The following is an 11950-nucleotide window of genomic DNA, read 5'->3' as shown; positions in this document are numbered from 1 at the left end:
GTTCAGACAGACTCACCTTAGCCACAGATGCCACGTTATATACAAGTGCCAGGGCTGGTTTCTATAGGAGATAACGTCAGGAGCAGCAGAAAGCAAAGAGAGCAGCCAGTCCTCCAAAGCAGACCTCATTCCGTGAATGTCTGGTGGCGAGAACTGATGGCTGGGACCTCTCCTCCCACAGCCTCAGACAAGCTTTCAGGGACGGCTGAACGTAGGAAAAAGGCTTTATTCAGCGTGATAACGAACAGGATACAGCTGAGCAACTGAGCTGAGATACATGCTTCCAAATCCCAACCGACGGATGGCCAGAGTCCAGTGACAACAGGCAAGAGATAGGGTCCTTTACACAGATTCACCCCCACTCCCCACTACAATAATATACCACCCCTGGGAGCGTCCCTGCACTATGCTGGAAATCTCACCCCTGCTTCCCTAGAGCAGCTTCCATGCTCTAAGGGGTGACTGATGGGAAGCCGTCTCAATACACATCACATCCCCACCAGTTGAGTGCCAGAAAGGCCTGAAGGTTCAGCACCCAAGGACAGGGCTGCACGTTCACGTGGCTACGATTAGCCCCGCCCCAGGAAAAAAGCAGGTGGCTCCAGGAACTGTGCCACTCATCAGCGTGACTTGGTCACAAGGGGAGATTCTGCAGGAAAGGGGCAGGGCTCAGTTTATAGTCAGGACATCACTCTGGATCTCGTGACTTAGCTGGGTCTGGAGGTCGCTCAGTTTCTTCTTCAGCCCGGACAGTGCCGAGAGGACGATGGTTTCCGGCCGCAGGGAGCCGCAGGACTCCACGTTGTAATAAAACCTGGGGGTATTGGAGGAGATTAAGATTCTTATACAGGAAGGCAAAGAACTGGAGATTTCTCTCTGCAATGTGTTTCCACCCTATTGTATTTCACTGCAGGGAGATCTCATTCTTGGCTCCTGGGAGTCTTGTTAGCCCTTCCTTTCCACCCACCTTTGCAACAGCAGCCGTAGATCCAAAATGACGGCTTGTAAGTTTACAGGCTACTGCATATCGCTCAGAGAGCTTCCGCGATGAATTTCTGTACCTGCTCACAATCGCTATGCAGCGCCGAGCACAATGGGCTTGGATCTGACTGGGCTGGTGGCAGCTTTGGCCACTAAAGCAATACGACTCACTAGCAGTCATTTCAGCACTGGAAATGGGGATACCAGGATGTCCCAGAGTCTGAGCTCACCTGCCCAGCTTCAAACACCTTCATCGTAGACAGCATTGTACTCAAGTGCCAGGGCAGAGAAGCCAGTGCAAGATGAACAAATGGCTCAATTTGAACGTGAACGCGACAGCTCCGTACCACTCGCCCAACTCCCCAGCCAGCCTTTGATGACACCAGGGTCTCCATATTCATTCTAGTCCTTCCCGATGCCTCCGGAGAAGCCTCATTTACACTGTGATGGGTTATCCACACCCCGCCCTGTCCGGGGAAGGGTTAATCTGCCCTGCCCTGCTTCACCTGCAGGAGCAGTCAGGCATGGAGGAGGCGGTGAAAAGGAGAGAGCCAGCTCAGCTCAGAGGAGGCTGGGAAAGAGGCAGATCTCTTGTGCTAGCTCCTGAAGGACAGCCCAGCCCAGCTGTGGACCAGGATACCACCACACACTGGAGCCTCTCTGTGGGAAGAGTAGGCCTGGGGCAGGACTATTGTGTTTCCTTTGTTACCTGGGGCTACTGTGTTTATTGTTCTACCTGGGACAGGCTTGTGGTCTGAAGGGGATTACTGCAGTTGAGACTCCTCCTCCCCAGGAGATGAGAGCCCTCCACAAAGCTCTGCTGGTTTGCCCCGTCTTGGAGACCATGCAGTGATTTGTCATGAGCCCCAAAGCACCCACCCAGCTGATCTGAGAGGAGAGGCTCACTGAGTCCGGCACTGCCCCACTGAGTGAGTCCCATTCTCTGACAGGGCAGGATCTCTTGGAGGGAGAAGTCAGCCAGTCCTGGCTGCCATTTCACTACTCCATCAATGGGCCCTAACCTACTCCCCAGGAAACACCAGCTCCCGAGGCTGGCAAATCGTTCTGCAAAGTCACCGAACCCCACCAGAAAGGCCCAGACAACGGGATGAGGCGCTGCTGGGTGGCGTTTGGAAATGCCCTCCTCCTTGCCCATGCGCTGCCGCCGAGAGCCAGCTCCTTACCGCTCTGGCTTTCCATTGGGGTCATAGGGAGCCTGGGCCTCATCCTCGTCAATTTCGGAGTATTCGCTCTTTGGCCTAGGATCAAACACAGCCATTAAGGTTAGTGCTGAAACCCACCTCCCCACCGGCTCCTTCCCACACCTTGGGCAGCAGTTTGGTCCCAGGAGTGGCCAACAATCAGCAGCTGAATGACCTGGGGCAGGAGGATGGCGTTAGTGTATTTAAGATTATAGAGCTGGAAGAGTCCAATGGCCAAAGCACGATACAGTCTGCCAATAGACATTACATTGATGCTATACTTCAGTGGCCCTCAACCTTTCCAGAGGACTGTACCCCTTTCAGGAGTCTGATTTGTCTTGCGTTCCCCAAATTTAACCTCACTTCAAAACCACTTGCTCACAAAATCAGACATAAAAATACAAGTGTCACAGCGCACTATTACTGAAAAATTGCTTACTGTTATTTCTACCATAATGATAAAATCAATTGGAATATAAATACTGTACTTATATTTAAATGGGCAGTCTATAGAGCAGTATAAACAATTCACTGTCTGTACGAAATTTTAGTTTATGCTGACTTCGCTAGTGCTTTTTATGTAGCCCGTTGTAAAACTAGGCAAATATCTAGATGAGTTGATGTACCCCCTGGAAGATCTCTGACTACCCCCAGGAGCATACGTACCCCTGGTTGAGAACCACTGCTATAATTTCTTAACTAAAGACCTGTGTGTGTTTCCCAACCTGAGGGACAAGCCTGCCGTTGGAGAAGGGGGTGCCAGGCTAGTTCAGGGCTTGGCACAGGAGAGGATCAAAGAGGATGGGGAAAGGACCCCAGCTTCACTTCCTGCCTCCTACCCTCAGACTGCAAACAAGCTACCATGTTTGCAAGATGTCTCATTAAAAGCCACCCAATCTTCCCTGCACATCTGTGGGGGCAGCTCACAAGTCCAGGGCTGCAGGCAGCAGTCTGCCAGTCCAAGTGCCTCTTCTCTGTTCCCCTGGCACTCAGCTGAGCCTTGGATGGCACCAATGGTCACTCCTCACCTGCAGCAGCAGGTAGTCTTCTAGTGTGGGTGTGTGTAGGAGGGTGTCAGGAAGGGGAGTAGGGGAAAATGTCTGCAAAGAATATGGAGAAGGGGTGTGTTTGTGGAGTACTAAGATAAAAGGAACAGAAAAATGGAGAGAGAGCAGCAACTGTGTCAGCACATGGCATTAGGACTAGGAGAGGGGTGTGTGTGTGTGTGGGGGGGGGAGAAGGGTTCCCATTGGCCAATTCACACCATGGGCAGCTCCAAGAAAATAACTGGGAACCACTGTTCTATTCAAATACACACACTATTTCATCGTTGCTCTGCCTAAGGGCGAGCTGGCATTTTCATTCCAAACCCCTATTTTCAGTTGCTCACCAAATTCTTACACGTTACCTCTGGGGCTAGAACTTGACCAGCTATTGGAAATGATGTGAAATGAAATTAAATTGAGTTTGTAGCGAACACGTGTTTGACTAAGAATATTTAGAAGGGGAGACACTACGCTGTCAAACTAAGGATCACCCAGGCCTAATACTACGGGAATATCTCAAGCTGAAAGTAGCATTAACCACCCAGATGATCACCTTTACTGGAGGGACAATACAGATGCTATGGGAATCCTAACTTTAAGTAATCTCATGACTTGTGGTTTTAATTTCTCAGCCACAGTGTTGCATTAATGTAGTCTCTTGTACTGAATACAGAATATTTTCTCTTGGTTGTGATCACACGTGCCACTCAACCAATGCTATTCTCAAACCAGAACATACCATTCCTCCGGCTTGGGGTAGACTGTGTGCCTCAACGCATTGTCTGGATCATACTCAAAGGCTACCCCTGCTGTAGGGTTCCACTTGGCATGCTCCTTGCCAAACCCCTTCTTGGCATAGGCTCGCAATCTCAGCTCCTGCCCTTTCCGTAACTTGACAATGAGGATATCTGAGAAGAACACACACGGAGTCAAATGGGGTGGGAGAGTGGCTGCAAAGGAGAAATCCTCGCATGGTAGCACGCTTGCATTTGAGTGATGAGTGAGTGGGAAGCTATTTGTGTAGAGGGAAGTCTCCTTAGAAAGCGGAGCTCATTTACAATCTTAGAAGGGCTTATTCATGCCTGGATATCAGCCATGCAACTCCCACCGATGGAAAGACGGGGGCTGTACACATGGCTGAGGGCATGATTTGGCCCTTAGACCACAGCAGATGGGGAGCAGCTGTTTTTGCATCTTTGCTGTAATACCCAGTTATAACCGCGCGAGAGAGAGAGGATCTCTTTTACCTCCCAAACAAACACTCTAACTCCAAAGTAGCAGTAAATGCAGGGTTCACATCTGTTTACTGGAACAAAAAGTTAACCCTGTGCACACTGGCATTTCCACACTGCCTGCTTTGCCTGTCAGTGTCACATCTGCAACTGCCCCTGGGGTAACTGACTAGTAATTTGGGGTATGGGTCAAAGAGGAAAATCGGTTTCTCTCTGCAGCCCTTCTATACAGTGACTCACTTACCATCCTGCTCCACATAGTCATTGGGGTCATTGTCTCTGCTCCGTGATGTCACCTGCATAGAACAAGCCACAGATGAGGTCATTGGGGGACCAACCCCTTCTCCCAACTTCAAACCCTGGGTCACCCACTAAACTAAGAGGACAGTCACTGCAAACAGACTTCGCCTGTAGTGAATTATTGAAGGCAGGACAAGAAATAATGGGCTTCATTTGCCACAAGGGAGATCTAGGTTAGATATTAGGAAAAACTTTCTAACTATAAGGATAGTTGAAAGTCTTGAATTGGCTTCCAAAGGAGATGATTGTGAAATTCCCATCATCGGAGGATTTTTAGAACAGGTTGGACAAAAACCTATCAGGGTTGGTCTAGGTTTACTTGGTCCTGCCTCAGCGCAAGAGGGTTGATTAGATGACTTCTCTTGGTCCCTTCCAGCCCGACATATCTATGATTATAAATACGGGCCACCCCATTGAATTTTAGTAGATCAGCTTTGGACAGCCACACCTAGGCTAGTGATTGTATAGTGAGGAAGAGCCAGCCTATACATCTTTCCAACCAGCGTTCCCATATGATAGGATGACCATGTGGTGCAGTCTGTGGGCCAAATGTGACCCCTGTGGTTCCATAACACTGCACAGAGTTGCTCTATCTTTAATATGGAGGCTTAGCCTGCAGGCAACAGATCCCAGCATGCAGTGCTCCATCATAGTCAAAGTGGCCTGGCTGCTCAGAGGAAGGTTCGGCACAGTATTTTTTAAAAAGGAAAACATCTGCGATCTGCTCCACTTTGTGAAAACGAAGGGCAGCCTTCAGACTACTCCCCTGTGGTTAGATATTTAGGTGTATTTTAAAGACTCGCCCCACCAAATCTCTTTGAATCCATTCTCCTGAGGCTCTCTTAACATCCTTCTCAGAGGCCTGTCAAGAGCCACACGGCTCTTATGCCTCATCTGAGAAACCGCTGCTACCTAGCACTGCTGAGGGCCAACAAGCAAACTTGCAGGCAGCAGGATTTCTGCCAGGCCTTTGAAGGTTCTGAGAGCCCTTCCAAAGAGCCCCACAGCCATCATGATTTAGAACACAAGTCTAGGTGATGCAACACTGAGGCTGTCTAGGAAGAACTTGGCAATGGATGATCTAAGAGTGCATACTTGGAACGTGGAGAGGAAGATAGACAGAATACACGAAAGCCTTGTACGAGCTTGAGCTAGGATGCCTAAAATGTAAGGACATCGTATCGATCAGACAGGAGCCTTGCTCTTTCTGCTTAGAGAAAGGGTAGGGAAGAGACCTTAGAGACTGACTTGATCTTATACTGACCGGTATAACCCGGGGGTTGTTGGAGATGAGATCACGGGATGTCACGTGACGAGTCTGGTCTTCATTGCACCGGACATCCAGGGTAAACTCCACAGAACACTCTGGACAGAACTCATCACATGTACAATCCTAGGGAGAGGGGGTAAGAAACAGGTCAGGACCACTGTTCTCTGCCAATGAGAACATGTAGCATCCCATGTCAGATCAGCCCATTCTCCCCACACAGACCTCTCAACGAGAGCTTGGCGTATCTCTGAACTCACCCTGGAGTACTGCAGCTTATCCACAATGTCATCGCTGGTGAGTGGGATCAGACCTGAGGCGAGATGTTAGTTAGGGAGAGTGCAGAAAACACCATGAAATACATCTAAGTGATACCAAGGGACCGAACACCCCTCCCGTGGGACTACCAGAGAGGGACAAAGTTCCCGGCATCTCACCATCACAAAAGGTCCCATCAGTAGAGAGACAGAAAAAAACCAATAGGGTCAGTTTCCACACATCGTGTGGGCCAGTGTAAAATACGGTGTTGATGAAATTACTGTAAGGTGGGTGCATGACTGGTTGAAAGACTGTACTCAGAATAGTTATCAATGGTTCAGTGTCAAACTGGAAGGACCTATCAAAGGGGTGGGGAAGCCCCAGGGGGGTTTGTCCTGGTCTAGTACTAGTCAATGTTTTCATTTATGACTTTGCTGGAGTGGAGAGCATACTTATAAAATCTGCTTGTTGCCAGTACACCTCTACCCCGATAGAACGCTGTCCTCGGGAGCCAAAAAATCTTACCGCGTTATAGGTGAAACCACGTTATATTGAACGTGCTTTGATCCGCCGGAGCACACAGCCCCACCCCCCCGGAGCACTGCTTTACCGCGTTATATCCGAATTCGTGTTACATTGGGTCGTGTTATATCGGGGTAGAGGTGTACTTTGGAAGACAGGATTAGAATTCAGAATGAATTCATAAATTGAGATTCGGACTGAAATCAACAAGAGAAATTCAACACAGACTAGTGTAGTGCTCTGCACTCAGGAGGAAAAATCAAATGCACAAATACAAAATGGAAGCTGACTGGCTAGGCAGCAGTACTGCTGAAAAGGATCTGGGGGTTATAGGTGATCACGAATGAGTCAACAGTGTGGTGCTGCTGCGAATAAGGCAAGTGTCACACTGGGATGTATTAACAGAGCATTGGATGTGAGTCATGGGAGGTAATTGCTCCGTTCTGCTCAGCACTGGTGAGTACTGCTGGAGTACTGAGTCCAGTTTTGGGCTCTACACTTCAAGAAAGTTGTGGACAAATTGGAGTGGGTCCAGGGGAGAGCAACAACAATGAAAAAAGGTTTAGAAAACCTGACCTGTGAGGAAAGGTTGAAGGAACTGGGCATGATTAGTCAAGAGAAGACTAAGGGGGGGGGGGGGGGGAAGAGACATAAATCTACATATATGTCAAGGACGGTTATTAAGAAGATGGCAATCAACTGTTCTCCATAACTACCCAGGGTAGGATATCAGCTCAGTTTGCAGCCAGGGGGATTTAAGTTAAATATTAACTATCCTAGTTAGAAAGGATTTTCTAAGGACTGGAATAGGTTACCAAGGGAAGTTTTTAAGAACAGGCTCACGAATACTTGTGGTCTAGGTTTACTGGGTCCTGCCTCTGCACACGGGGCTGGACTAGATGACCTCATGAGGTCCCTTTCAGCCCTACGATTCTAGGATTGTTCCCTACAATACATTCTAGACATACTTAGGGACCAGAATGATTTTCCTCCTTTCTTTAAGATATTGGTTACTCACCCAATCTGTGTGCAATGAACTCATCATGGAGCACAGAGGAGTTAGCATCTATCTGGACCCAGTCTATGGCTGCAAACAGAACAGAAACAAGTAATCAAAGCTCTTGGAGGTAGAAAGACACTGAATTCATGGGGCCTGCACCCCCATGATGATATATGGTTTCAGAGAGGCTGAAAAGTTTTGATGGTCTTAGGTCCCATGTGCAAAACCTAATAAAAATAACTTAACTAAATGTTAAAGGCTCAGGCACATTATCAATTAATTTGCATACCTTTCCCCAAATACAAAGGGCACAGGGAAGTCTGGCACAGGTGAGAGGGTGGCTGGGAACCGAAGGAACAGTGACAATGGCAGCTGATTGAGTCTAAGGATATGCCTACATGGCAGTTTGGTGGGTGATTCCCAGCTCAGGTAGTACACGTGCTAACTGTGCTTGAGCGACTGTGCTAAAAATCGCAGTGTGGTCACGGCAGCACAGGTGACCACTCAGGCTAGTTGCCCAAGGGGATGCCTGGGACTGCACGCAGCTGGCTAGCCCAAGCCACGGCTTGTGCCACTGTGTCCCCGCTGCTATTTTTAGTGTGGTCGCTCAAGCAGACGTAGCACACGCCTGACCACGCAAGCTGGGAATCCCCCTCTTCACTGCTGTGCAGATGTACCCCTACGGGATCTTCTTCAGGAACAGACAACAAAAGACTAAAGGAGGAGAAAATACCTATTATGGGAACTTCAGCTATAAACACTCTTCGGATGGAATTCGCTACCCTGTAACAGAGGAGAAAACCAGCATTGAGACACTGAGAAACACAAGTCATGAACGTCAAAATGCACGTAGTCCCGTGTGAGAGAGACAGACATGGAGTTACCCTGAGCTCAGCTAACATGAACTATACCCAAAGGAGAGCTCAGTATGAGAACAGGGACATTCCGGTTGTCTCTCTCTCTCGTCTGATACCACATCCACCATCATAGTATCCGAGGGAGAGTACGTCTACACTGCGGAGGCTGTACTGACACAGCTCCGCCACTGCTCTGAACGATGGTAGTCACGGCGATGCATTTGGTGGCACATCTGCATCTACACTAAGAGTTAGGTTGGCATAGCTACATTGATAAGGGGCGTGAGCTATGTTGACTTAACTTTCACACGTAGATCAGGCCTGAGTGTCTTAAGATACAAGGTTTGCTCCAAATAGACATGGCCAAAGTGCAGCCTGCCAAGACTTAGGCCTGGTCCACACTAAGCCCCCAGTTCGAACTAAGATACGCAACTTCAGCTACGTGAATAACGTAGCTGAAGTCGAAGTATCTTAGTTCGAACTTATAGGTACTTACCGCGGGTCCACACGCGGCAGGCAGGCTCCCCCGTCGATTCTGCCTACTCCTCTCGCAGAGCAGGATTACCGGGGTCAACGGCGAGCACTTCCGGGATCGATTTATGGCGTCTAGACAAGACGCGATAAATCGATCCCAGAAGATTGATTGCTGGCCGCCGAACCAGCGGGTAAGTATAGACGTACCCTAATAATACCTGCTCCCTGGATCCTTTTCATTCTTCATTCATCCATCGCTAGATTTGTTTGCCCACCAGCAAAGCTTTATTGATAAGAGTAAACCCAATGGGGCTCTATGCAGCTTTCACCACTCTGCTCCTAATGCCACTGCCCTTCGTTAATAGCGGGCAGTCTATAAACAGAGCCCGGAGTCTTCAACTGAGATCCCTGTTCTGACCACTCCCGATAAGAGCTTCAATCATATTCTTTACAGTCTCCCCATAACAAGCCACCCCCAGGTTAATATGACTGGCAATTCCTGCTGAGAGAGGCCCTAGTGGAAAAGTAGGACGTGCTAATGATTATCTGTGAAATTCTGACAGAGGTCACAATGCCATAAAGTAAAGTGTACACAGTAATACAGTCACGGCCCCTTGTGCTCGGCGGAACATTGGAGCTAGATTCTGCAGCAAGGTCCCTGGATTACGTGGGACTCTAGCGTGGCAGGCTGAAGCTTAGTTTAATTTAAATTAAAAATGGAGAGTAATAAATTAAATATGAAAATATAATCTGACTCCTAGCTCCTACTTATGTGTGGAGGCCATTTATTTCACCTTTTCCCTATGTTTCACCAGACCACAGACTTTTGTACTGATAATGCATCACAGACTTTTCTTTATCTGGAGGTTAGAGGTTTTGGCAGCCAGGTAGGGATAGTTGGCCCTTTTGGCACCCTGGTAGGCATGGGAGGTCTTCGGGGTTTGTGGGATATGCACATTATCTGTGTCTACTAAAACAACCAGCAGTGAAAGGGCAGACAATGCTGACACTTACATTCTGAACTGTAGGTTAACAGCTCCACTGAAATAAATGGGGCAGTTCACACCTCTCAGAGGTATGATTTCAGGCTGTCTACAGATTCACACAGACAGTATCAGAGGGGTAGCCGTGTTAGTCTGAATCTGTAAAAAGCAACAGAGGGTCCTGTGGCACCTTTGAGACTAACAGAAGTACTGGGAGCATAAGCTTTCGTGGGTAAGAACCTCACTTCTTCAGATGCATCTGAAGAAGTGAGGTTCTTACCCACGAAAGCTTATGCTCCCAGTACTTCTGTTAGTCTCAAAGGTGACACAGACAGTAATGGCTTGGGGGGTCACATTTGTTTCATGTTTTTAAGGGATTCTTCACAAACAAAAACTAAAAATGTTATTTTTTAAAAGGAAAATAGATTCTGGAGTACAATTCCGTGGCAAAAATGAGGCCTGAATATACTTAGCCAAGGATCATGCTAAACATCAAAATGTAAAGATGAAACATACTTGTGAGTGAACCTTTAGAGCCAGGGCACAGATAGTTGGGGGACAGGGTTTGTTTACGGGGAGACATTTCTTTGTCTTCTCTCAGGCACAGAAAGGTCAAGACCAAAGTAGCGGGCCCAATCTATGGAGCTGGAGAGTGGGAATTGTGGTGCCTGGATCATCCCAGTGTGGGTGGCATTTCTCCTTGTTTTGCCCCACCCCCAGCAGTCCTTCAGCCTGGTCACCTGCCCCCAGGGCTCCAGCAGACAGGCCTGTGCCCCAGCACCATTCTACCATCTGGCAGCACACTGAGGAGAAGAGGGCACCATGCACTAGAGGGTCTCCTTCTCCCACCTAGTGGGGCACCTCTCAGGCATCTTAGAGCCAGGGGAGGACAGGAACCTAAGGCTGGAAGGTGGGCAGGGGAAAGCTCCGAGAGGGAAAGAGGTGGGTGGAACCTCAAGGTGCAGTGAAGCCCTTTGTCCTGTTCTCCCTAGGAGGAATGGGGGGGGGGGGGCGCAAAGTGAGTGTGGGATGCGGCTCAGGCCCCTCTCAGCTGTGGCGCAAGAGGATCAGGATCCTCCCCAAGGGAGGAGTGTGTCGTCCCCCTGTCCCCAGCAGCACAGCATCCCCTGGCCCTCCCACCATTCCCTGAGCGTCCCACTCCCCACAGCCCCCCCCCCGCTCCCTGCAGCCCCCCAACCATTCCCTGAGCGCCCCACTCCCTGCAACCCTCCCAACCCCCTGCAGCCCCCCAACCATTCCGAGTGCCCCATTCCCCACAGCCCTCCAACTCCCCTGCAGCTCCCCCGCTCCGCTCCAACCATTCCCTGAGTGCCCCACTCCCTACAGCCATCCCCCCACTCCCAGCAACCAGCCCCCCGCAGCCCCCCGCCATTCCCTGAGCACCCCACTCCCTGCAGCCCCCCCTCCCAGCAACCAGCCTCCCGCACCCCCTCCTGCCCTGCGCGCTCTCACTCCCCGAGCCCCCGTGTTCTCACGCCAGGTCCGTGTTCTCGATGATGAACTTGACGTTCTCGTCGGTGAGCTCGGTGATGCGCACCGTGGGCTGGTTGGCGTACGGCATGGCGGGCCCCGGCCTGCTCCGCTCCGTGCCCAGCGCCGCCGCGCTCCGCCCCGCCCCCGCCAGCCCGCGCCTGCCCCCCAGCGGCCGCGCGCAGCCCTGCGCCCCGGGAGGACCCGCCCCGCCCCCCAGCTGTGCGGGGCCGCCCCCCGCCAGCGCCGGGCACCTCCCCCCGCCCCGCCTCCGGGGCAGCCCTAGCACGGCCCGGGCCGGAGGATGCACCAGGCACCCAAACCCGCCCCCCCCGTC

The 11950-nt window shown here is 50.4% G+C and overlaps 1 protein-coding gene across 1 annotated transcript; it reads right to left on the bottom strand.

Moving 5' to 3' along the window:
* Window positions 1-206: 206 nt before the first annotated feature.
* On the bottom strand, window positions 207-11744 carry POLR2C (RNA polymerase II subunit C). Its single transcript, XM_054048687.1, has 9 exons — window positions 11619-11744; window positions 8542-8591; window positions 7827-7895; window positions 6289-6341; window positions 6026-6154; window positions 4706-4757; window positions 3969-4137; window positions 2166-2240; window positions 207-814 (listed from the first exon to the last, which is right to left on the bottom strand). The coding sequence occupies exons 1-9, from the start codon at window positions 11702-11704 to the stop codon at window positions 670-672; spliced, it is 828 nt and encodes a 275-aa protein (XP_053904662.1). The 5' UTR covers window positions 11705-11744; the 3' UTR covers window positions 207-669.
* Between the last annotated feature and the right edge of the window lie 206 nt (window positions 11745-11950).

This window comes from Malaclemys terrapin, chromosome 14 (genome assembly GCF_027887155.1).
Source record: "Malaclemys terrapin pileata isolate rMalTer1 chromosome 14, rMalTer1.hap1, whole genome shotgun sequence".
Classification (NCBI taxonomy): Eukaryota; Metazoa; Chordata; order Testudines; family Emydidae; genus Malaclemys; species Malaclemys terrapin.
Note: the sequence above shows the minus strand (reverse complement) of the source record. Positions and strands in the feature narration are given on the sequence as shown.